At 47.8% G+C, this 26229-nt stretch overlaps 2 protein-coding genes across 6 annotated transcripts; one reads left to right on the top strand and one right to left on the bottom strand.

Annotated features, from left to right (window-relative positions):
• Positions 1-429: 429 nt before the first annotated feature.
• On the top strand, positions 430-14647 carry CEP15 (centrosomal protein 15). Of its 5 annotated transcripts, none has more exons than XM_075053394.1 (5): positions 430-524; positions 2131-2212; positions 2940-3063; positions 7822-7896; positions 10633-14647. In XM_075053394.1, the coding sequence occupies exons 2-5, from the start codon at positions 2160-2162 to the stop codon at positions 10774-10776; spliced, it is 396 nt and encodes a 131-aa protein (XP_074909495.1). In that variant the 5' UTR covers positions 430-524; positions 2131-2159; the 3' UTR covers positions 10777-14647. The 5 variants fall into 5 exon arrangements, with proteins under 5 accessions (XP_074909495.1, XP_074909497.1, XP_074909496.1 ...); XM_075053396.1 differs by lacking the exon at positions 430-524 and adding an exon at positions 673-806; XM_075053395.1 differs by lacking the exon at positions 430-524 and adding an exon at positions 679-994.
• A 7838-nt stretch (positions 14648-22485) lies between these two features.
• FEZF2 (FEZ family zinc finger 2) lies at positions 22486-24497 on the bottom strand. The gene is made up of 4 exons (XM_075052938.1): positions 23697-24497; positions 23456-23590; positions 23214-23346; positions 22486-22745 (listed from the first exon to the last, which is right to left on the bottom strand). Exons 1-4 carry the CDS (start codon positions 24495-24497, stop codon positions 22486-22488), a joined length of 1329 nt encoding a protein of 442 aa, XP_074909039.1.
• Between the last annotated feature and the right edge of the window lie 1732 nt (positions 24498-26229).

The raw sequence follows: 26229 nt of genomic DNA, 5'->3' as shown, positions 1-26229 counted from the left end.
AGGCTTGGGGGCGAGCGGTCTCTGGAAGGAGCGAGAACGGGCAATGCTAACCCTCAGCAACACCTCAACCTCACTGGGAGCGGGTTCTTTCTTCCTCAGTATCACTTGGGCTGCAAAGCCTAAAAAGTTTGTCCAAACTATTGCCAAGTCTGCCGTGCCTGTGCGTAGGGGCAGGGGGTGGCTCAGGCGATGGGTTTCACCGCGGACAGTGCCTGAAACGCTGACGGGCCCCCCCGCCATTGCCCGCCACCGCCCCTCAGGCGTAACGGTCACTGCACGAGACCGCCCTCCCGCCACGGCCCGCCCGCCGGCAATGATTGGGCTCTGGCTCCTCCAATCGCAGTGACAAAGGCGGATCTCGACCTCGCCTGATTCCGCCTAACGAGGCGCGACGGGGCCAATCAGCGCCTGCAGCTAGGCTCCACCTTTCCGGCCGTCTCCATGGCAGCGGGGGGGGGAGGTAAAGGCGTCGCGGAGACCATGGTGGGTGGTTGCTTTCCTTTTCGAAGCCGGCGAGGCTAAAGGTAAACTAGGTCTCCGTACTTATTTACTTTGTTTCCTGCCTTCTCCTCCCTCATTCCTACAGAATGGTACATTCCGTCGGGCTCGTGGATTCCTCCTCCCCCCCCCCTCGTTCCCAATGGTAGGGCTAAGGGCGGCTCCTGGGTGCCCCTTCGCGCGCGCCGCCGGCGGCGGCCGGTCCGCTCCCGCCTTTTCGAGGGGTGCCGGCCTGAGGGGGCAGCGCCCGCCCCCGCTGCCTCCTGCCGCCCCTCGGCGCCCCCCGAGGGGCTTCTGAGGAGACGGGGGTGAGCGTTGGGGCTGCTGGGGGGGCCCGGCCTGCAGCGGCCCGGCCCGGCTCGCCTCACGCCTTGGCAGGCGCCCAGGGAAGCCGCGTGTGGGGCGCTTGCCCCGCGGTGCTGCGGGCGGAGGGTGCTCGCACTGGGTGCTGCTTTATTGCCGCTGTTTGTCAGCTCGGCTCCCCTAAAGAAAAGAGGTGCGGGCGGCTGCGCTCCCCGTGCCTCAGTTTCTCCCGTTGCCTGGTGAGCAGAGGTCTCCTCGCAGAGGGCATGAAGTTCTGTGGCTGAGGGAAAGAGCGCAGAGGGGACGTGTTCCTTATTAAACGAAGGGGAAGCGTTAGCAGTAGCCCAGTTGTGTGGAAGTGTTTTTCAGAGCGTGGGGAAACATGCGTCCCTAGAAAATGGGCTCTGCTGAAGTTAAGAGTGCACACGTAAATAACTTGCTTCAAAGTTACGTGTGAATCTCTTGAGAGACAGCAGGCCTAGCCTGATGTTCTCATGTTGATGAGATCTTTTTGCTCTCCCACCTTTCAACACTGTGAACGTGTAGTAGGTTCTTTTGTTTAATTTTACTTAATGTGACAACAGTGCAGTCACCTCTGAGGGGAAAAAAATATTAGACTGTAAAACACTTCCAGCCCTCTGAAAAGTGCTGTAAGATCTTGATTTGCATGCAGTGGGCAGTTGACTTCCTTCATATCTCAAAAAAAAAAAAAATGGTAAGAAGTAAACAATTTAAGCTGTGTATTGCATCATGTACTGTGTTACAGTACTGGAGAGCTGAGCTCAAGAAATTTTCACTTAATTTTTCAAGCACTCAAAAATTAAACTGGTTTAGTAGCTTAAGTTACTTAGTTTAATCATGCCTATACTTAAACATAGATTGCTGTGAACAGGGAACTGTATCTGTGAGAGGTAGTTATAAATGATGTTTACAAGTACAACTTTGTGTTCAGAGTAACATGACAAAAGCCAGAAATCACTAATGTGAACAGTAATACACAAATTATGCAAGCATGTAGTTTGCATGTGTGGTTGTAAGCAGCTGAAACTTGAGAAAACTTAATGCTAAATCTGAAACTTGAAAGTCAAATTTTAGTTCTCGTGAATGATTAGAATATAGTAAGATCTTCCTAAAACATACTGTGAACATTAGTAGTGTGCATGTGTTCAAAGCACAATGTAACAATGTCTTGCGGCAGGTTTTGCATAGATAGCTGGTATATAAATACCATGTGTGCAACTTTTTAACATGGAATTGTTTAATGCTGAAAAGCTTATGTTCATGTATGTCTTTGGAAGACTTTAATTTCACTTGGTTTTCGTTTTGTAGAGTGACGAAACTGGGGCAAACAACTGAAAATGTCATCCTATTTGGCTCAGGAAGTTCACCTTGCTAGAAGACATGAAGAGATGTAAGTAATTGTTTCGGTGCTGTGGCCTGCCTCACAGCAGTTTGTGTTGTGGTCTTGCGAGACCTCCCTCGCTGCACATGACCATCCTGTGAACTGTGAATCTGAGCTCTGTGCAGAGCACAAGTGGTATTTCAACAAGGGGTTGGTGTTCCAGGAGGTGGCGCTCTTCCTTCATGAACTATTGGAATGCGATTGCCGCTAAGGGTATTTAGGTTGATGAGGTTTTTCACTTCCAATGGTGGTCCTGGTTTAAGATCTCCATTGTTAACCATTGTCACCGTTGAATTCCTGTTTGGGGAAGGTAATTGGATTCGCTCACTCTACGCCTCAATTATAGAACTACTTCTTTGTTCCCCTGTAAACTCAGATTGTGAAGCAAATACAGTAATGATTCAGAAAAATGTGCTTTTCTTGTAACAACTAGTACTTGCCAATGAGCAAGAGTAGCACTGATCAAGTCACCCCAACCCACCCTGTCTTTCCTGTTCTGGGAGATGCAGTGCTTCCAAGCACCTTAGCTTGTGAGGACTGCTGGTTGCAATGTTATAGCTTCATACAAGCACAGCAGGTGGTGTCTGCCTGTACCTTTTCCCTCCCCCAGCACACCCACCCTACAGCCGGCTTAATTAGCCCCATAGTTTTGAGAAAACTGGGTAAGGTAAAAAGGTTATTTTCTAGCTCCTGAGCAAAATGTTCTACCCACTTAGCAAAATGTTTTCCTTTGTAGACTGTCTCAGAGATCAGAGCTGCTACAGCAGATGGAGACTTATCTAGGAGACAAAAAGACTAAAAAGACATGGCAAACTCAAGCAGCTGATGCAGCTCATAAAAGGAATGCAGCACTTTTAAATGTAAGTTTCTGCAACTACCAGGAACCGCATTGAAATGTCATGGTTATGTAGCTTAGAGAATTAAAAAAAAGTGTTTGCTCTATAGTTATCATTTGAATTCTCCTATATACAGTTCCCTCTTCTGGAACTTGACCAAAAGTATTAAATGACAAGTCTTTATTATCTGATGGCATCACTACCTGTTTCCCATGCCCTTCTTATATGAGCCTGGTGGTGGCAGCTGCTACTATCTTTTTTTTTTTTTTTTTTTTTAAAGTACATGTAGAGATGCAACACATGGTATTACATGTCTGCCTAAGAGAACTTATGAGTCTGACAAGACTCACAGCACCTCTACACTTTGATTCGAGAGACGGAGGTATGTTTGGAAATAGGGGCTGACCAGCCTATAATGCTTTTAGCCCAGGGTAGGAACTATTCTCCCGCTGTGGTTGTGTGAAGTTGTGGAAAAAGTTCTCACTTTAATGTTTTTCTTTAAAGAGGTGTAGAATGACTTCAGGAATCTTACTTGCAAGTCTATAAAAGCAGTGTTTTGTGTTTCTGGCTCTTCCTAGTGGTGGTACTGTTAATAATGTTAATAGCTGTTCTATATAGCTGTTGTCATATTTAGGTAAGATTTGTGTTTCCTAGGTAAATTCAGCAGACGTTTGAGAATGGGCAACTAAAAAGATCTAGGTTTGATGGCAGGGACTGGAATGCTAAAACCTCTTCTGGAACCCGTAGCTTAGGCATCTGAGTTTGAAGAGATTGCACTTGACCACTGACATGAGCATGCATTTGAAAAATGTATGTCTGTCATTCAGGAAACAGCAGAAAGCTGTACCTCTTGTGCATTTTCTTTAAACTCTTACTTATTAAGGGTCCATGTTGCCTGTATTGTGTTTATTGAAACAGTAAGTTTTACTCTAGAAAATTACAAGATTAATTAGCGTCACCAAAAATTTTTTGTTTCTTCATGCAGAGCCTGGTTATGATTTAAAATGTTCACATTTCAGGTGGGTAAAATTCTGTTGCAGGCCCTCTTTGTATTTAAATGGAAGTTGTATTTAGGGACTGGCAGACAAGGCAGAACAGTTAATCAGGGATGCCTTCTTAACTGTTCTGTGACAAGGAAGATTTTTTAACTTGGACTCTGGTAAACTGGTGTATTCTGGGCTGGGGCAATCAAATCCCTCTGTATGGGATATAGATAAGTTCACATGCTTCAGTGGGAGGCTGGGGAGACGTGGATGGTTTGTTTATTTTTTCCATAGTTCATACTCCATTGATTTAGTAATTTCAGCCATTATGACTCCCTTTTTCGATATACATTTTATAATAGATTTTTATTTCATAAATATAGTTTTTTATAAATTATTTATATTTTATAAATGCAGTCTCGTTTTATATATACAGGCAAACATAATAAATGCAGAATATATTTCTGCATGCTGAAAGCTTCTTGTATTGGAAATGTTAACAATAGCTCAGACATATACAGAGTGTAAATATTTTTGCAGTTAAACAGATATTTGCCATCTTCTGTCACATCCTCAAAATTGTTCCTTTCAAGTGTCAAAAATGTTGGTGTTTGTACGGAAAAAAAGCAAAAACATATGTATCAAAACAAATTCTGTTGCAGGATAAAGTAGCATAAATCAGTTTAAATCTATTAATTTTATACTAGTTTTAACAGGCATGCACTCCTGCAGATGCTTTCTGATAACAGAAGAAAACAGGAAAAAAAAAAATCTATGCAGAATAATATATGAGAAGCTTGAAAACAAGACTGATTAATGTGCCAGCTTCAGAATATTGTTCCTGATACCAGGCACTGTACATTTCACAGTTACCATGTGGAGAGTTGTTGATTTGGCCTACTCAAAAATACATGGACATGATGAAGTGTTATTTTTTTATTTGCATTTCTGGTTTTCTGCATGTAAGCAAAATCAGTTGTTTTCAGTATGTGATCATAGCAAAAGACATTTTTCTTTCTCTGTGCTAGTTGATATTTATGCACAGAAAAGCATTTCAAAATTAATTTGTTTTCTAATCAGTAGGAAGCAAGGAAATAAACATTTTTTTAAATTGAAATTTTAACATTATAAACACTTGTTCAGCATTTTAGCATAATTATCAGAGTATTTTCCTTGATGTCTTTAGAGGGAGACTGCAGATTAAGGAAATCTGTATCATTTGGTACTTATATAACATTGTCATAATAAAAGCAGAAACTAGACTAGCATTTATAATCTAATTTATGACATTTGTCAGTAATATTTCTTGTTTGTAGAAATTTATATTACTGTGCAACAGCTTATAACATGAAATAGGAAATAAAAGAATATGCTGTATAGTAATTAGTGTTGGGAAGGTAATTTAGACTAAATTTCCTTTCCTTCACAGGCATGTAATTCTAGAATTATTTAAGTGGGATTCTGCCAGGCTGATATCAATATAAGTGACAGCTGAATTTGGTCCCCTAAAAGTGATGCATGTGTCATGCACTCCATTTTACCTCTGGGGAAGGGTCTTGAATTGTTTTTGTTCCAGTCCTTGTGGTTTTAGGGGAAGCTTGCAAGATGCTCTCTTTTTTCAGTACTGTGGCATACTAGATTTGTTGGGTTTTTTCCAAAGAAGTTTACACTGCTGATGTATTTATTTTTATATTGATGACAGGGATTTCTTTTTCATACAAAGCTTACCAGTTGTATAGACACACAAGAAGTGCCATCTAATCTTTTGGTAGTTCCAGTTATTTTCTAAAGCATACTACACCTTCCAGCAAAAATTTCTTTCACTGTCTGTCATTAAATCAGTATTCTGAATGACAATAGACTGCACAACATACAAACTAGGGTGAGCAACAAAAAGACACATCCAATATCTAGGCTATGCCAAAGTGACCTTCTCTACTAAACATATATGCACAACTGCTGTCTCCTTTCTTGCCTGAAAGACACTCATTTCCTATCACCATAAACATTCCAATGACTTAGCTGGTTATATAAAGAAATAATGATCTTGACTGATACTCTTCCTTCCTGTGAAAATTTCCACAGGAGTTAGGAAGAAGGAATCAGAAAGGAGGAAAATCCTGTGGAAGAATACGAAGTGAACATTACTGAGGGATCCTTCTTTTCAGTATGGCGACAACTTCTCCAGACTTGATCTGAGCCATACTGATAGGAGATGCATTTGGTGTATCTGTCTAAGTACACGCAACAGAGACATTCCTTCCTTAGATTACTTAAGTCTGTGTTGTCCTCTGTTATTTTGACATTGTGACTTGAAGTGACTTCCATCTTTGCTCATATTCCTCCTTTACGTTTATCCCATGCTAGTCTTTTCTCACCTGAAAAGAGGCAGCCATGTGCTACTTCTGAGGATTTGGATAAATCTGAGACTTAGTTTGCTCTTTCTCAGACATCCTTTAGCTTTCTACAAGGGTATGCATTTTGCTGTACAAAAGGGAGAACAGTTCTGCTTGGATTAGGTTTGTAGTTATGTACAAGAGAATACAGTCATGCTGTAAAAGGAATTAATGAATAAAATAAGATCACACTGTAAATTGAATGAACTGAGTGTATCTGTATCACTAAGTTGAACTTCAACTAACAGTAAGGCTGGTTTTTTGCTTTTATTAATCATACTCTACTGAATTTGAGTCATATTTTTCAAACGAAACTCGAGTCGAGCACTGTTTACTTATTGATGTATTCAGATTGGCTATTATTCAATACGAGTAATCATGTTTGGTCTCTCTTGTGGATATGCTCCTCCAGAATCTCACTCTTCTTTTCAGCGGCAGTGGTGGTGAATATTTGGGAAGTCCCTTTGGGGAATTTCCTCTCTCATTTAGTTTTTCTGTTGTACTCTTCACACCCGCTCTCTGCTCCCAACTCTGCCATCTGCTATACTTTCTTTCCCCCTCCACTCTGTTCAGCTTTGGCTTCTTCACACCCCACTCCCACGTCCCTTTCTGTCTCTCTTCATCTGCCCACCACTCAATCTCTTCAATGTTTGGGTATGGAACTAAGCCCACAAGAATGGGTCAGAACTTTAAAGGGGGAGGGCGGTTACTTTGGGGGGATGTTTTGATTTGTTTGTTGCTGTTGTTTTTTGGTTGTTTCTTTTTTAAAAAAATTATTTAGGCCTTTGTGAATCCAGCACACATCCACTGGACAAGCAGAAACCCAAATACTGATTTTTTTGTAAGAAAGCTATGTGAGGTGCATTGTCATCCAAGTTTGTCTGGTGAACAGCTTGCTGCAGCTCTACATTTTTGTGCACATGTTATGCATGCATATTAGCAAGTCATCTTTGTCTTGAGGAGTAAAGATCTTGCACATAATTTGCCTAGTTACTTTACAGTTACAGTAGCTAGAATCCATACTTCAGTCTTCATGCAGCACAGAGAAAACCATTCTGTTCCCCTCTATTTTCTTAAGTTTTATAGAACAGAATTTATCTGTAATTTACCCTAGTGTTTGGGAAGAATAACGGTGTTTTACAGCAACAGTCTTATGTGGTCATGAAATCTATTCTTGTATCAAAAAGGTACAGCAAACATATTTAGAAACTGTAGGATGTTAGTCTTACAAGTTGGATTTCAGAATGACTAAACAGAAAGATTTGAACTTCAGTGTTATTATTTGAATGCTCTTTAGCTGCAATGAGTTTGTTTAGTTAATTTAAATGTCTTTATGTGAGTGTGCATTTTCCTTTTAAAATTGCCAGTGTTTGTTTTTAAAATATACTTTGCCTGTGTTTTAGGATATAGAAGCAGCAGAAAAAAAGCTGCAAGAAAGAGTGTATTTACTTCCACATCCCGATACTGTTAAGTTAGAAGTAAGTCCTCAAACTCTGTCTTTTCATTTGCTGTTTACCAAATATTTTGCTTTTTTTCCCCCTGAAGCATGTTCTTAAAGTGAAAATAATTGATTTTAAAATCCAGTGACTGGTATAGCCAAAGGCCTGTGTACTGTGTAGCAAGCTGAACCTAAATTCTGGGGCAAGGTCCCTAGATTCTGGAGCATTCTGGTGGAAATATTTAGCAGCTTTCAGATCTATGCAAACTTCTATTTAAAAATGAAGTCAAATATAAAAATGAATATTGTGAATATCAGAAGATTACTGTGTTTATTATGTCAGAGCTATTTAGTTTGTTTTATATGGTCATCCCGTTTTCAGTTTGCCACAGATTGCTATCTTTACGTTTCAGGGTCAGCAGTTTATCAGCATGAACAGAGAAATTTTCACTTCTCAGAGTTATTCTATGGTTGTACGGGATCTTATGAAAAGTACTGCGACAGCAGGAACACTCCATTTTTACTTTTCCACCTGTAGTCCCTAAAACATTATTTAAAAATTTTGAACAGCAAGTTACTATGAGACCTAAATATTATCCTGATAGAACATAACAAGTTCAGTTCCCTAGTCTCAAGAGTGTTTTATCAGTATTATTCAGCGATGAATGAATGATGAGGGCAGAAACAGTCCTGGGAACAGGAATAGGAGCACAGCTCTCCCTGCTGCAAACTAAACATTTTAACCACAAGGCCACCGAGTCAGGTTCCCACCTGTGTTTCTTGCACCAGTGGTTTCTGGGTTCTTTGTTGTATGGTGGCTTAGTTTCCACAGGCATAGTAGCATGGAGTGTCCCGCACTAGTTGGTGCGCTACGGTGCTGTCAAAGGAGGGGAAAGGTATAGATTTTAGCACTGTCAGCCTGTGAAGAGAAGTGTATTGTACATTAGTTTCACACCTACTGGGCAAGTGTTGTAATGCTTAGGCTATAACTTAAATGAGAAGCATCACTTCTTATTCTGGTTACTGTTAAGAGTTTTTGTCTGTCATTGCATTTTGTAAATAGCCTACTCTTATCACTGTTGCAGGGTGCACACCAAGCATGCCCATTCAGTGATTTTTTTATTATTATTTTTTTAGAAATTTTTAGGCAAAAGGGTACATTTTTTCCTAGATACCTGTACATCTTGAATGATGCTAAGAAAGATGCCAAGCTACTAATATTGAACCTATTTTGACTGTGTTCAGAAGTAGTTTTAGACTCCTCGAGGACTTTCAAGGCACCGCTAGAGTTGTTTGGATCAGTTTTGGATTGCTTCTCCCTCTGTCCTGTGTTAGGTGTTAAGCTGCTGGCGATACATAGACCAAAGTCCGCACAAATTGGACAATTGAGAACAATTGCTTAGGGCTGCAGAGATGTCTACACTCTGCAGCAGTGGTTGAATTTTAGAGAGAAGAGAGTTACTATTTGAAGGAGAAGATCCTATTTCAGCCTTTTTTATAATTCTAGAGAAGAGTACTATAAATAGTGAAAAAGAAAACTTTCTTTCATGGTACAAAATTCTTGTGCGTGCTTTGTTCCAAAACACTTCTGAGCATATTTCACTCAGCCATATATGTGTCTGTATTAATATACTTTGAAAGTTATGGCTATAATGGATCCCCAGCTTGCTAAGTCGGAGTAGTTTTGTGTGACAGCACATATGCTTGTCAAAAAAGATTCTTTGAGTAAATCTGTTGAAGAAAATATTTTTGTAAATCTGCAAGAGCCATAGTTATATCTGAGTTACATGTAAGGATCAAAATGATTAGCCAGGAATCTAATACTCTGCAGGGAGATGTTCAGTTTTGTGGTATGCTTCTTCTACATTATATACTTAAACAAGTAAAGGAAGAAAGGCTCAATACATGTGTACCATAAATGTTTTCTACTAGGAAATTACTTTTTTTTGAATGAACATCAATGTCTGAAAATACTTACATTGGTAGATGGATTAAAATGTTGCCTTAATACAGCTCTTTGATCACATTATTTTGTGGAAAAAAAGGATACATGACACTTAACACTTTCTTCAAATTCCTACAAACAACAAAGTCATCCTTAGCATACCAACACAAAGATGATGAATGGTATGTCCGTTCCACAGATAAAAAAAGTTAAATTTATTACTCAGACGCACAGGGTAATGCAGAGAAAGGGTTAGATAATCCACAGTGGTCTTCCTAGACCACAGGGTAAGTATACAGCTTTTTTTCTTCTTTTTTTATTTGTGATCCAAATACTGGAGCCGATTACATCATCAGTGATTTATCATGTCTAAAATTTTACTCAAATATTTTGAACTACATTACTGCAAACTTTTCTAGGGTAACCAATTTACATAGCACTTTTTGTTTATAACATTAAACATTTTTTTTTCCACTTCAAAATGAAATTCCGCTAATGTACATACTTAAATATAGAAGCTGCTTTTGGAAAAGTTTATTATCACGGAAAATATTTTATTGAAGGTACTGTGAGGGTCTAAACTAATCTGTTGCTTACCACAAGAGGGCACATTCAGTCACTTCACAGTTCATGCTGCAGAATGAAATCTTTCCAGGCTGGTATTTTGTATCATACAAGGGATTTGAAATTTCATGTGTAAGTACGTTGTTCTTTTCTGAATTCCTTCACTCATAAGGCAATATTAACAATGCATTGCATATCTATATTGTTTTTAAAGGGGCTGACACAGATTTTGAAATTAAGTTGATTTTTTTCTTATATCTTTCTCAGACTCTCTATTGGGCATCAATAAAAGAATCTCTTCCCAAGTGGGAGCAGTTTCTTTTAGGAAGAGCAGAAGTTCCTATTGGTTTTAAGAAAATGAAAACTACAAAACAGAACATAAACTACCCAGAAGAAGATTCACAAAAATAAACACTGTAGTTTGACTTTGTTTTGTAATTTATGGCTTAAGCAGACAAGATCATCCAGATCAGGCAACAGAATATCATGCCATTAAATTTCAATGTAAATGAACTATATGGGATAATTTGCTTCCATTGTTGCATTGCATACAAGTCTTTATTCTATATTAGAGAAGCAATCCTCAAAGGGACTTTTAGGATCAAAAGTGAGAAACACCGGTGTATAGAAACCCACAAAGGCTTTTTCAGTATGAGAAGAGTTTTAGGTTATTTTTAATCCTCTGCGTCTACATATAAGTGTGATAAGTAAAGACAGATTCATGCATTATCCCTGCAGTCATCTGTGCTGTATGCCTCTGTGGATGAGGGAGAAAGGAGGAATTTACCGTGAAGAGGAAAGGCAGGTTGTTTGTATCAGACAGAGTAGCTTTGGTTTAGCACCAGGAATCTGTCTGAAAACCGTCATGAGAGCAGTTGTAGAAGGAACACCTTGAATTTCTGCATCTTATTTTCCTTGAGTTTTGTCATTGCCGCTTTCACTGCTTCTACACCTCACTCCAGTAACCACTGCTTCTTTTCCCAACCTCCTGCTGCCTACTTTATATTTCCTGTTGAATGGGTAGGTAAAGACAAGAAAAAGTAAACAAATCTCTAGGGTTTTTTGCTACTTCTAGGCTGCCTTTAATGGTATTTTCTTTCTGTTAACATAATCTACAAGTGAGAACTTTTGCTTAGGCATGAAAAGTTTGAAAGCAGCAAACTGAAAGGTAGCTGGCAGTGGCTGTCTGAGAACCAAGCATATATAGAAGTTGAGATAATGTTTTAATTTTCAGCCATTGAACAGCTCCTCAGCTTCCTCCTACAGAGGTGAAGTATCAGTGATTTTTGTTTGTACAGTGGGCTAACTCGGTATGAAAATTTCACTGCTCTAGTGCAGTGCTTTTTGAAATATCAGTTCAGTGGAAGATCCTTCCAGGTGTGTGACTTGCCCTGCAGAAATTTAATCCTTCCTAAGCAAAGGAAGCTTAGAAAAAAAAATATTTTTTTTTTTAAATTAAGAACCTGGACTTGAGCCAATGTATTGTTAAAATTTAATCTCATATGCAACAACATACTTCCACCTCTGTCCTGAGAGTAGGAGAAGAAAATTTTACCTCTGCCAGTGTTTGAGGATACAAAAATGTAATTATTACAAATTTTGCTAGGCTACTAGTGAACTGATCTATGCATCTCCATGCTACATAGAGATACACCTAGTATTAAAAAAAATTTATATCTCTATGTAGCACAAAGAATCACTGACACAAACTCAAAACCTAAGCTGCGGTATAGAATTGTTGTATGTTTTCAATGGGAATATTAAGAGTTCATTTAAAACTTTTCCTATTGAAGTGTCCATTAAACTGATAAGTTTTTACAGAAACTGCCATCTTAGAAATATCCTGTTGAGTGGGTGTTGGTGTTTGTAACAATAACGTTGTTTTCATAATATGTGATGGCAGATTAGCACGCTTCTCTGCAGTGTTGTTAACAGTTGTAATTAAGGAATAAACAGTAAAGGGTGTCAGTCCGATGACAATTTCATCTATAGTGTCACAATACAAAATGTCACAAAATATTAGAACTGTTATATAACTACAAAAATATCAAATTAGGCTTTCATCTTACAAGCAAAGAGCTTAAAAAAAAACAAACCCTGGCATAGAGACCATTGCAATTTTATACCTACTCAGTGTTCTGTCACAAAGACAACTTGGTAATATTTTCTTCTGTAAGATCACAATGTGGTTCTCAATCTCATTTAGGGGGAATGTGTATGGATCTTAGAATTGTAGAGCTCACATTTAAAAAGCAAATAATTGGAACCAGTTGAGCAGACAAGAAGGGAAAAGCTATTACACATGATGTCCAGAATGAAGGGACGGGTGAGCAGTTAGTTGCTAACAAAGACTAGGATTCATCCTGGTCTTTGCATCCAAAGGGAAATCACTTAAACTAAAATCTGGGCCCCTAAGTACTTTATACGTGTGAATAATCTGGGTCTTTATCTCTTTGGACTCCGCCTAAACACTGGGACACAATGCAGATGCTCACTATCTCCTTGTCCCTTTTGATTTCCCGTGGAAAGAAAGTGAAGTGTGTGGACTATGAGGGCATGGCAGCTGGATGGGTGAGGATTTTGTAGTAGTGCTGTGAAAGGCACCTGCAAGCAGTGTTAGTGTACTTTTTGTGCTGCAGTTAACTGCTCAGATACTGTGTTTCTGATTATTTTGTTGTTGTTACTGGGCAAAGAGATTAAGATTAAAATGAAAGTATCTTTTCAAAGAAGGAAATTACTTTTTTTTTTTTCCTGCAGCATAGCTTTAGAAGCAATAGGACAACTAGTGCATGGAAAACTATAGGAACATGTCCAGAAAAGGAAAAAACGAAGAGAAACATTTAAAGCAGGAATGTGTATAGGTGACTGCTCTCAGAGACAAGGGTCTTCATGTTGGCCTGTGGTCTGATATGAATAAATGCACTTGCATATGAGACTGAAACAGCACAGCAGTAGGGGCAGGAAGGCACGCAGCAGGGCTGTTAAGGTACAGGAGCGAGTGTTTCCTGATTTGGCACAGACCTTGGGACAAGCAGTGGCAGGGAACATATTATATGGCGTCTCCTAGCTTGCCACTTGTCTATCTATAGATATAAATTTGAGAAAGCAAATGTTAGTTAAACTGAAGTGTGTTTAAAAGAAAATTTTAAAAATCCCCAAAACTGATTGGTACAGATACGGTTTAATATCGGCTTTAAACGAGATCTTGAATGGGTATTCTTCACCAAGTCAAGGCTGTTACTTCACATATATTGATTCTATGTAGTTATACCCCACCTTATCCCAAGCTTTCATATCTATATATAAATATAAAATATATATTTTATATATATTACATTATATATATCTTATGTAATTCCCCCCCCCCCCTTCAGAAGACGGCCCATTAGTCTGCATTCTTGACTTGCTCCTCACCCTTTTGTGTTAAAATTTATGTATACATAAACTGCAATGGTCCTAAGAGCCTGTTGCCTCTTGTCCTTTTCTGGTGGGTGGGGGAAGGCAATTGAGAGAAGAGCGGTAAGGAAAACCAAGGGTTTTGCCTGTTTGTAAATTGATCTTTGAGTATCTTGCAAGAAGAAGTAATTAATCATCCTTTTTTAGGTTTATGCACAGATGAGTAACCACAGTACTAACCCAGGAGCACAGCCTGTTCATCCATCTTGTCACCTCTACCATCACATTCCCGAGCTTTTTACTTTCTCAGTTATTCTGGCTGTGGGGGCAGTAGCAGAAGGCATGTTAGTTTTCCCTAGGATAAGAAATTTCTTACTCCGCAGAATCTTTCTCGAGCCTATTAATTTCATTTGAGGGTAAATACAAAATAATAAGATGGTTTAGACACGTTATTTGACACTTACTATGGTATCCTCTTGACTGTATTTGTTCAGGGTCATGTTTTCAATAGAAGTTGGGAGCTAGATTTTAGGCTGAGCATATAGTTCTTCATTTCTGTCTTTTTCATTCACATAGAGCAGGTCAGTGATGTAGATGCTCAGTTTGAGCTTGTTGGTACTGAAAAATAAGAAAACCAAATTTGAAATGGAATGTACTTTTAGAGGTTACATCTGAAAGAAAACATTATTTACACCATAATGGTAATTTTCATAATATTTTAATAATTGTGTTCAGATACAACTTGACCTTAAATATCACCCAAAATGCAAGCTGTTTTAACATATTTGTAATGCTAAGGTCTTCATTACTGTAATATTCTGTTTGCTCAAGGATTATAATCCATGAATAGAATATGTTACATTTGAAATAAAGCTTTGATCCTGTAGTCACGGCCTCTTGGATTTCAGTGTTATATTGCATGTACGAGTTGGATGTAAATTGGTGCTCGCTGTAGCCAAGTGTGTGGACAGCGAGTATGCCAGTGATAAATACTTCACTTAGGTGTGGTGGTTTTTTACCTCAGTTTTCCTCTGACGTTGTTCTGAAATATTAATCTGCTGAGTGAAGATTAGAATCTCGGAAGTTTATTGCTGAAAAATCCAAATGTAATGAATCCTAGATCGATTATTTGCACTCTTTCTATTGTTTCACAATAACTGTGTGCTAAATTACTTCAGATACATGGTTACTAGCAAGATAGGGATAGAAATACTTGAACTCTTGCAAAGGAGACAGGTGGGGAAAAAACCCGGCTCTTTAGTGCATCCTCCTGCTGTGTGAAGCTCTTTGTCTTTGCCATAAATAGGGTGATTTAATTTGGGAACTTGCTACTCCTTTTAAACACAGCTGAAACAGCTCTTGAAAATGCACCGTGTTCGTAGCCTTCCAGTTGTATCTTTTTCATTCGAGTTACTTTGCATACGTTTGTTTTTAACGCATACGGATAGGAAGTATGCTCACTTCTTCCCATAAGTTTTATCACTAGTGATGATGATCTTAAAAATAAATGTGTGGTGTTCTTTCTCCTTACTCTCAGTCATATCACCTACCAGAAAGCCCTAATAGGCAACAAAATAGTGTGAGACGGTATTTACATCACACTTTTGAAACAGATTCAAGCAGAGCCAGCTGCCGTAAGATTATTTTACAAATATATTGCAAATTAATAAAAGGAAAATTTTGCCGTCCTGTAGGTAAATTACAGTCTCCTTGACTAATTACATTGCTTGAAGCCGCAGCAAATTAGTACCTGCCTCACAGCGGCGTCGGGAAACGTAATTTTGGTTTCCAGACTTGCATTTCTTTACCCAGTTAGTTTGTATGTGTTCCCAATAGCTTCATTCACGGTGCTCTAACTGTTGCTCAATAAAAGCTTCCGGAGGATAATTTGCTTAAGCGAACCCCATGCCTTGCAGCTTTGTTAAGCGCGATCTAACCTGCGCGCTGCCCCCACAGCTGGCCGCGGCTGCGCTCCCCTCCGCTCCCGGGCTTTGCGGAGCCTGCCCGGGGGCTTGGGCTGCGCCGAGCCGAGTGAGGAAAGCCCAAGCCAAGCGAGCTGGGTGAAAGGGAGAAAGCGGGGGGGGGGAAGAGCATTTCTCTGTCGTTTCGTAGTGGGAAATGAGAGAGCCCTGGACGCAGGGAAGGTCTGATGGGAGGGCAGCCGGGCGGCGGTCCGTCGTTCCGGGGCTGCGCATCGCCAGGAACGGGGCGCTGAGAAAGGGAACGAGAGGCACCGTGTGCGTGTCCTCTCTCACTTAACGGCGCCGAGATTGCCAGGGAAGCTCTGGGCAGCGGGTTTGATTCCTTGGAAACGTTCGTAATAATAACCGTAACGGTGGAAAGCAAATCCGTAAATCCGTGGGGGAAAGGTTTGTGTACGTGAACGAAACCGTCGCATCCCCCCGTCATCTGTGAACGGTGTTTAGAGTGAGCTTAAACAACTGCAGCCGCTTTGCACTGTTTCTCGGTCGTTTCTTTTTATTAAGTTTCCGGGTACACTTGGCTTTTTCCTCTATAATCAGCTTTCTTTTGCTGGATTCATTCAGTGGTGCGATAATCCAATGTTGGTAATATCTCAATTCATTAACATAATGAATCAGAAGGAAGAGGCTGATTATAAATCAGAAAGCTTCTATTTATGTGAAATATCTTGGCAACTGGCAGCAGTGAGGAAGACAGTAGAAGGAGTATCAGACAGTTAGCGGGACTTTGGGAACGCGATGGCAGGAGGTCTCGGGTGCTCTCTGCGATTTAAACGCCTGAGCCCTTCGAAGGACGACCGTGTCCTTCGTGGCGAGGCAGCGGCGCTGATTTGGGGAGACAGTATTTGGCTCACGCGGCCTCGGTCTTCCAGGGGGTTCAAAGCGCCCAACCCCCTTGTGTCTGGGCGAGGGTTTCGGTCCCGGACCGCCGCTGGCGGAGCAGCGCGGGGGGCTGGGGCTGCCGATCCCCCCCCCCCCCCAGCTGCCGGGGCAGTGCCCTCCTAACCACGGCTGTGGCCCTGTTCGTTTGCATCGTCGGCGGGCTAGGGCGGCCCGGAGGGGGCCGGGGGTGTTCCGAAAGGGTCGGCGAGGAGCCGGGAGAGGCGAAACCGCGGTGCTGCCCTATGCCGCAGCGCTGCGGGTCCGGCGAGGTGCCCGGTCCCTGCCCCATCGGCTGGAAGCAGTCCTGCCCCCGGACCGGATCGCTTTTAAAGTTAGTCATCAGCCTGCGTCTTCTGCGAAGGCGGAAGACGGCAAAGATGCAAATATTTGTAGGAAGAGTCAAGTTTTGTGTTGTTTCGGGCTTATGAACTCAGAACTCTGGGAGCAGACCCTTCTGCACTCCGTGTCTGACAGAACTTTGTCCCCGCTGGGGACGACAAGGCTTTTCCGTGACTAAACACGCTCTTACAGGAGGCACTTTAAAGCAGATTTTACGGATTTTCAGAGCACCGGTGACTTTCAGCATCCGCGCTGAAAGGCTGTTCGTGCTCCCTCAGCCGAGGGGCAGGAGGGAGCAGAGAGGACCCGCGGCTCTCAGTAACCCGGCCCGGGGGCGGGCTGAGCCGCACGGCCCGACCACAGCCTCTACACCTGACAGGGAAAAGTAGCCTGCCCTAAAACGGAGAGCACAGAAGTCCAAATGCCCCTCCCTTTTTTTTAATTGAGGGCACGTGTTGGGCTCACCGTTCCGTAATTCAATCAATTAAGCAATTGCAAGAGATAAATACGAATAACACGACCCTGGGGCTTTAGCCTAGGCAGGGTTAGAGGTGAGAGTGGGCCGGGAGGGGTTAAAAGGTGGGGAAGGGTCGCCTGGAAAGTCAGGGAGGACAGCAGAAGTGAGCTGGTGAGAGCTTTTTCCCCTTCTTTATGTGTCTTTATCAAGGACCCATGGGGATGGTGCCGGGTGTGCTGTGCCTGCAGGAGGGCAGCAGGGCTGGTGGCTTGGCAGAAGGTGGGAAGGGTGGCAGCAAGGGGGGGGGGTAGGAAGGCAAATGGTTTGGGGCAAAGCTGGCCATGGTGCGAGGTCCTCCCGCAGGGGTCCTCGGGAGAGGAAGGGTGTGGGGTGAGCGTGGCACTAAGCAGCCCCCCACCAGCACTGCAGCCCCCCTCCCAGCCCGGGGGAAAGGGATGTCCGTCCCCTCTGACAGCCCCAGGGCCTACCTGCCCCTCGCTGTCCCGTCTGCATGTGGCTGCTCCTGGGAGGTCAAACGCGGCTGGGGACCTGGCAGCCCTTGCCGTGGCTGTTGCCGGAGGGCACCGCGGTGGGCTCTCGGTGCTGGCCGAAGGGCGATGCCCGCGCCGGGACCCACCGTGCCTTCCCCTTTGGCTGCGGGGGCGGCTGCCTCTGGCCCCGTCCTCTCTCCATGGAGCTCGGGCGCGGGTGGGAGCGCAGCCCCAGCTCTCTCTCTCCCCGGGTGTCCGGGGTCCAAATCTGAAGGGGTGGAGGGGGCCTGAGGAGAGAGGTGGGGAAGGAAAAAGGTGTTAGGGAGTGGGTACGGGCCGCGCTGTTGGGGGTTGGGGAAGGGCCGCAGGGGCTGGGTGGTGAAAAAGGCGAGGGCCCGAAGGACAATGATGCCCCGAGCCTGGGAGGTGGCGGGGGGCCGCGAAGCCCCTCTGTGGGGGGGACCCCTCGTGGGCCACACGCGGGGGCGAGCTGGCACGTTCGAGGCCCGGCGGGCTCGCTTTAAAATAATGCAAATACTTCCGTAAAACGGCTTAAAGCGGGAGAAGGACAAGTCCTGCGGGCACCTGGGCATCTGCGGGGACCCGGCGGGTTGGGAAAGGCATGTGTCAGTTTAGCCGTAGTGTTGACTTAAGCGAAAGTGCTAAGCCATTCCTAAACCTAAGTCAATACAGACTTAAGCCAAAATTGTTATTAACGAGCTCTAATCTGATTTAAGAGCCTCCGAGCGAGCCGCGTCTACACGAGCGGAGCGGAGGCGCGTTGCCCTGCGCGGTGCTCCGCGGTGCCCGGTCTCCCGGGGGGGGGGGGGGGGGGGGGGCGGGCGAATGCAACCCCGGGGAGGAGCAAGGCGGGTTTCAGGGCGGTGCTGCCTGCTGGGGAGGGCCAGGCCGCAGTGATTTGGGCTGACCGGTGATCTACCTCTCTGGATAACCTCTTATAAACCTATCCAGCTCGGCTGCTGTGGGGTCCCCCTTTCTCGCGGGGGGCGCTGGCTGTGCAAACGCCTCCGGGCCGGGGGTGGCTGCAGCGGGGCTGCCGGGCCCCCTCGGCCGTGCCCGTCCCGGGGTGTTGCCGAGGTCCGGCAGCTCTGCTCGCTCCGGAGAGAGGGACATGCCAGTGATTTCCCCCCCCCCAATGGGGCAGTTGAGCCCTCCACTCCACCCCCCAGTGGGGGCCTTTCTTTTCTTCCCCACCAGCTTTGAGCAGCCCTGTTTCAGATTGGCCTTTTTATGTTTGATATAAAGAATAGTTGTTGGCCAATTCCATCTTTTCATCGCTGCTCTCCAGGCCCGGGTCCAAGCGGCTTGTCAGATGCTCATTAACTCCCCCTTTGGCTCTTTCCAGTGTGTCTCCTAAGCTCATTGTGCCAAGAACTAGCGCTTCTTTCTCTTTACACGGCTCCCTTTCTCTGCTCCATCAGGGAGACAAATTACTTTCCAAAAGGGATCGCCAGGGATGGTTTAATGAGAATTTCTCTAGGGCTGGCCGTGGAAATCAATGTAGTTAACATTCGGTGCACTTAATTGGACTTTTCTCTTCTGCCTCCTTCAAAAAAACTCTGAAGCTATCCTGTTAATCTCTCATTTGTAATCAATTGTGTTGACTAAACAAAAGTCTAGGTCGTCCTTTCTTCCTGTCCCAGACAATCCTTTGTTGCCTCTAAATGCCTCATTCTTGAGTGCTCCTGGTCGTGTAGATGGGTCCGATTGTTGACAGTTCATTATTGCGCTTTTGTCCATTTAATCTCCCTCGCTGTGTTTTGCATGTGCATGCCTTAATGAGCTCCGTTGGCAATTAACATGTTTCTAGCAGCAAACTGGTTGCTCAGACGTTTGGAGAGCGGAGTGCAGGGAAAAGGGCAACGCAGCTGCCTTTAGGTTGTTCGCTTCCCGGTGCCCGGCGCGATGCCGGGCCCCGCCGGGACGCGCCTGGGTGCCGCCTGGTCCCGGCCAGGCTCCGGGCCGAGCCGGGCCGGGCCGAGGGGGGAAGCCCGGTGGCGCTGGCACGTCGCTCTCTGCGCGGAGGCACCTCTAACCCCCCCCCACACCCCCACCCCCGAGGCACCGGCACCGCTCAATCTGTTGTGTGCGCGGCTGCGGCGCCGGGAGAGGGTTGGTGGTGTTTTTTTTTTTTTTTGTGCGGGTTTTGTGTTATTATTGAGGCTTGCTGGCAAGAGTGCCGAAGTGTGAGCAGTCGTGGACAGCAGAAACATCTTGTGAGGGAGAAGATAATTGGAGTCTCTGGCGTGTGTGTGTGTCTGACAAGAGCCGCCCCTCCCCCGCGATCTGCGGCTTGTGTGTGCCGGGATCCGGGTGAGATCCCGGGGGGGGGGGGACCGGCCGGCGGCGAGCGCGCTGCGGTGGCCCCTTCCCAGTGCCTCCGAGGTCGGGGGGGGGGGGGAAGCCGGAGAGACACTCGGCCCGGGGTGGGCTGCCCGCCGCCCCCCAGGAGGGACGAGGTGACCAAACCCACCCAGCGGCGGCCGGCGCGGCCCTTCAGGGTGCCCCGAGGATGCCGCTCCCCCGCTCACAGACGGCTCTGGAAACAACGTCGCTTTTTATATAAAAAAAAAAAAAAAAAGCGAAAAGAACGCGCTTCCCTAATTCCCTTCCCGGGAGCAGGTTTCGCACCGCTCTCGCCCATCAGGAGGGCTGGGGAAGCAGCCTGCGCGCTGTCTGTGGGGCCCGCAGCCGCGCCTGGCTCCCGCTTTCGGCACCCGGCTGGCAGCCCGGACCTCTTCCCGGCGCCCGAGGTGCGGAGGAAGCGCCGCTTCCCCCGGACCTGGCAGCGGGACCGGCTCCGCGGGCTGCGCCGGACACGCCGCTCGCCTCCGCGCCCCGCTCCCCTCCTCCGCGACCTCGTCCTGCCGTGGCCTTCCCCGGCAACAGTGTCCCTGGGGAAAAGTGGGAGGGTGTCTGTCCCGTTCCCGCTGCCCTCGGCCCGTGGGCTGTCCCGGCCCGTGGGCTGTCCTGCCCCGTCTGTGGCGGCGGGAGAGCCGGGCTCGGCTGGTGGTTCGCAGCCGCGACCCGCCTGCGAGGGGTTGAGCTGCAGCCCCTTCGCTTGAGGGACGCTTCACCCCGCAAGGTTTCCCAGAGTGGTGACTTACGGCGACGGGGGTTGCTTTTTTTTTTTTTTTAATTTCCTTTTAACCTGAAACTCTCCCAAAATCTTTTAACGAATTCTGGCACGATCTTTCCCCGCTGTCAGGGTCACTGGGCATCCTTTCCTGCTCCTCACCCGGCCCAAAGCATCCAAGACTTAAAAATGCCAACCACGAGAAACTCTGAAATCGCCCCCGTCCCTCCAGCGGTAGCAGGGGGCCCGCGAGCCCCCCGGCCCCAGCCCACCGCCCGCTCCTCGGGGAGCGCGGAGCATCGCAGCCAAATAATGAATCCAGAAAGCCGGAGCGAGGGGTCGCCTCCCGTTCCTGCGCTCGGCGGCGAGCTGTGCTCGTCCTCTCCTCCCACCATTTAACCACTCAATTAAGGGGAGAAAGGTGAATTCCCCATTACGCCGTCTCCAGGCATTTCGGTGCCTCGCTCGTTCCCCTCTTCATTGGCAAGCCCGGCCCGAGCAGCACGCACACGCACGGCCGGCTCAATCTCCTTTCTCCGCTAGAATAATATTGTTCCTAACGACGTGGCCGGAATAGACACTTGCATATTAAAAGTGAGGGAGGGGAGGAGATGAGAAGGGAATAGTTAGTGTAATCCAAGTGCTTGATTATCCATATTCTGATCAAAAAGAGTTTCTGAGGCCTGCTGGGAGTGATTAGATTAATGTAATGCGGTTTGAAGGGTCTGTGTTTTCTCTCTTAATTTGGGTCATTACTCGGAAAGCAAGCGTGAGATCATTTCATCTGCATGCAGGGATAGATAGTCATTCAGGAGCGGCTTAAACACGCCGTAATGAACCGACCCCGGAGAGCGGCGCTGGGAAACTCCGAGCCGCCCTTCGCGCTGCCGGCCGGGGCCCCCGCACCGGCGTTGCCCCCTTTCCCGGGGAGGGGGGGGGAAGGCAGCAGCCCTCGGAAGCCGCCCGGTTCCCTCCCGCCCTCGTTTGTGTTTCCTCCGGGGCCCGCGGTGCTCGGCGGGGTCTGGAGCGGCAGGGCCCGGCTCCCGGAGCTCCCGCAAGCCGCGTTTACACGGGGGAGAGCGGCGTTCAGCCCGGTCCCCCCCTCGGATCGGGGCCGAGGTGGGAAATGAGACACCTGCGAAGGGCCGGTTTATTGTCCCATGATAGATATATATATATAGATATATATATATTCCTCACTTATTCGAGCGTACATTTAAAATGGAGATTTACAGACAAGTATAAAGAGCGCTGTCCTGGCGGGGGGCGGCCAGCCCGGCCCCTCCTGGCCCGCTCCGGCGGCGCAACGCGCCGTTAAATAAGATTCCTCTTATATACAACTGCGGCTCGGGATCGCTTGCTACCGGCGGCTGAGCTCGCTGGGGAAAAGACAGAGAAGCAAAGGCTGGTTTGGATAAATAGTGCTGGCCTGGTGGAGCAGGTCCGAGTGGGGAGGGGGGGGGGTGCGCCGGGCCCTTAGCTCTGCCCGCTGCGCCCAGGGTCCCGCGGCGGCGGCGGAGCGCTGGAGACGCTGTCGTGCAACTTTCGGACGTGCTTCTTTAAATCAAAGTTTCTGCAAAATCCTTTCCCGCAAGTGACGCACGTAAAGGGCTTCTTGTCGTTGTGGGTGTGCATGTGGAAAGTCAAGTTATAGATCTGGTGGAAGGCTTTGTTGCAAATGGTGCACTTGTACTGCTTCTCTCCGCTGTGGGTCAGCTTGTGGTTCTTGTAGTTGCCTGCGAGAGAGGAAAAAAGGCAGAAAAGGGGGTTACCCGAGGGTGCCCGGGCCGCACGGTGCACAGGTAAGGCAGTGCAGGACGGGGGGGGGGGGGGGCATTAGGAAGGGTCTCCCCCCCGCGCCCCCGTCCGACTTGTCAAACTCGGTCCGCGTCACCGCGGAGCAGCGCGCAACTGGCACAGCACAAATGAGAGGCAGGGTCAGCCCGGTGACCCGCGGCAAATGGAGGGCTCTGGATTAGGACCAAGACCCGGCACCTCTCATTTAAAAAGCATTTAGGGAGAACCGTCAGCAGTGCCCGGCGATGCGGCCCGGCTTAGAGGGAAAGTAATTGGGAGCGGCGGCGGCTCTGCCCGCGCCCCTTCTCTTCCCCCAGCCGGGCAGGGCTCGCCGCGTTTAATCCCCGCTAATGATGGGCGAGGGCCCCGCGGGGGCCCCCGGCCCGGCCCGGCCCGGCTCGGCTCACCTTTCTGGTGGAAGCCCTTGCCGCAGAACTCGCAGACGAAGGGCTTGTAGCCGGCGTGGATGCGGATGTGGGTGTTGAGCGTGGAGCTCCTGTTGAACGCCTTCCCGCACTGGTTGCACTTGTGGGGTTTCTCCTGCACCGGGGGGGCGAGAGGGCCCGTCAGGGGGGGCTGCGGGGTAGAGCGGGGTGGGGTGGGGGGGAAGAGCCGCCGCCTCCCGCACCCCGGCTGCCCCCCCACCTACCTGGGTGTGGATGATTTTGTGCCGGCACAGGGTGCTGGCCTGGCGGAAGCCCTTCCCGCAGACCTTGCACACGAACGGCCTGGCCCCCGTGTGCACCGGCATATGGCGGGTGAGGTTGTAGTGCGCGTTGAACACCTGCGGGGAAGCGCCGGGAAGGCGAGGTCAGGCACGGCCCGGCCCGGCACGGCCGCCCCCCTCCTCCTCCCCTGCCCTGCCCGCCCCTCGCCGTCGCCCCCCTTACCTTGCCGCAGACCTCGCAGGTGAAGTTTTTGGGCTTGCCCTCCGCCGCCCCGCCGCCACCGCCGCCCCCCAGCTTGGCGTGGCCCTTGGGGGGGCCGCCGCGCTCCGCCGCCACTGCCGCCTCCTTCATCACCTGGTCCAGGTGTCCCGGCAGCCGCTCCTTGTGGGCGAAAGGCGGCGGCGGCGGCAGCTTCTCGGCCGCCAGCCCCGCCAGCTTGGCGTTCTCCAGCAGGAAAAGCTTCTGGTGGGCCGAGAGCCCCCCCGGCGGCGGGGCGCCCAGCAGGCCGGCGGGGAAGAGCTGTCCGTGCAGGATGTCGGCCGGGTGGTACGCGGCGTCCAGGTAGTTGAAGTAGTAGAGGGAGCGGGGGGCGGCCGGCACGGCCCCCGCTTGGTGGATGACCTGCGGCTTGATGAGCCGGCCGCTGGGCTGGCCCAGGGCGAGCTCTGCCTTGCAGCAGACGCCGCAGTTGGCTTTGCAGAGCCCCGCGCCGCCCCGCAGGCTGCTCTTCCACAGCTCCGAGTAGTTGAGGAGAGTCTTGGAGGGCACCTCGTAGCCCAGCGGCGGGATGGGGATCACGCAGGGCAGGGGCGAGCACAGGCTCAGAGGCTTCTTGCCCGGCTCCGGCTCCGGCCCCGGTCCGCCGTGCCTCTGCTCGAAGGCTGGCTTGGGCTCCGACGTCTTGGCCATGATCCGCTCGATGGAGAAGGCCAGGGTCTTGGAGGGGTTAGCGGCGGCGGCCCTGCCGTCGTGCCGGGGGCAGGAGGAAGGCATGACCGTCTCCAGCGACCCCGAGCTCGCCATGTCGCTCCGCCGTGCGGGAACTTGGTGTGAGCAGCGACTCGCTCCCGCTCTCGGCTCTGCATTCCAGAAAAGCCAGGAGACAAATCAATTTAATAAGCACCTTGTTCTCCCCCCCCCACCCCACCCCCCCCCCACCGGCACCCCCTCCCTATTTACATTCAAATGAACATATCCAAGAACAATGGCACGTAGGGTACCAGATTACTGCTCATTAAGCGGAATACGCTAAAGTAACATGCAAGCTAGACCTTGTTAGTATTAAAAAAAAAAAAAAGAAAAAGAAAGAAAAACCTCCCCCAGCCCAATGCCACCCAGCCCAGCCCCACCGATGGCCGCGGTCCGGGAAATGCGGGGGCAGGGGCGGGGGGCACGGCGAGGGGCGGCAGGGCTCGCCTTGGGACCACTTACCTTTGCCCAGCGCCGGCGAGACTCATCCAAGCAAGCGCGGTGTGGCCACAGTCACATTTTGATAGCAAACATCTTCCTGAGCGTCAGATCACGGTCTCGTACATTTAAAGCTGACATCACATGAAGTCACTTCGAGCAGAATGACATGGGGATGCCACCATGGATCTTCCCCGAGCCGAGGCGCCGGGCTGGAGCGCGGTGGGTTGGGGCAGAGAGAGGAAGAGGAGCCCCCCACCCCCCCCTCCACGCACAATTTCCTTCCAGTTTAAGACGCACAAATCTCTCGTGTGCGAGCTGGGTTTTTTCCTCTCTCTCTCCCTTCTTAAAAAGCAACTTGCAAAGCAGAGGAATCGTTTTGCATGTGGCAAATTAGAAGGCAAGTGCGATTCACAAGTTGGGTGGAAAAGAGTGCTCCAGTTCTTGCTGGGGTTAGAAGAGCCACTCCGAGTGAGCGTGAGGATTTTTTTTTCTTCTTCTTCTTTTTTTTTTTTTAAGAAGGGGGAGAATGAATTTTTTTTTTTTTTTTTCCTGAAGCAACTACCACGCAACCATGCTCGAGTTATTTTGGCAACCCATCTGCAATCAGCTCCGTTGCAACCGAGCTGGAAGATAATTAATAAATTGTCACTTATCTGCGAGCCTCCCCAGCATGTATAAATTAATAGCCAACCCATTAATTAGGACAGTGTATTAATGTTAATTAAACTAAGTTTAATTCCACCCCTCTCCCCTCTCAGGGTAGCTGGTGATTAGCCTTAAATAAACGCGGAGGGAGTCGAGTCCAGGGCTGGGTTTTCGCTGCTTTTCAAATAAATAAATAATAAAAAAAGGACCGGTGCGCTGCAAACGGGAGTTTTGCAGATTGCCACCCCCGAAGGTGCCCGCTTCCCCCCGGGGGGGGGGGCAGCCGGGCGGCTCTCTCTTTCCCTTCTAGCCCTAGTCGTGCCCGCCCCCCCCCCCCCCCGCTCCCAAAAATAGGCGACGCTACATTATAGCGCCTGGATGCCGGGGTTTCTTCCCTTCCTCTCCCTAATTAAAACGACTTGATGCGGGAGGGGAGGATTTGCAGAAACCTCAGCTGCGAGGACGCGGTAATTGAGAGAGTCCCGCGTCCACCTGGTTTGGGGGGGCCCGGCTGGAGCGGCAGCACCTCCCCTGGCCCTGATTAGCCGCCCCGTCCCTCGCCGGGGCTATTCAGCCGAACCAATTTTCCCCCAGCGATTCAGGGCGTTCAATTCTCTTTCACTTGTAGCCACTATAGCGCTGCGTGGAACCTGGTTTTGTGTGTTTCTAAAATAAAGGGGAGGATTATCCGGGGGAGGGA

Source organism: Buteo buteo, chromosome 21 (assembly GCF_964188355.1).
Source record: "Buteo buteo chromosome 21, bButBut1.hap1.1, whole genome shotgun sequence".
NCBI classification, from domain to species: Eukaryota; Metazoa; Chordata; class Aves; order Accipitriformes; family Accipitridae; genus Buteo; species Buteo buteo.
This window is presented reverse-complemented; position numbering and strand designations above follow the sequence as displayed.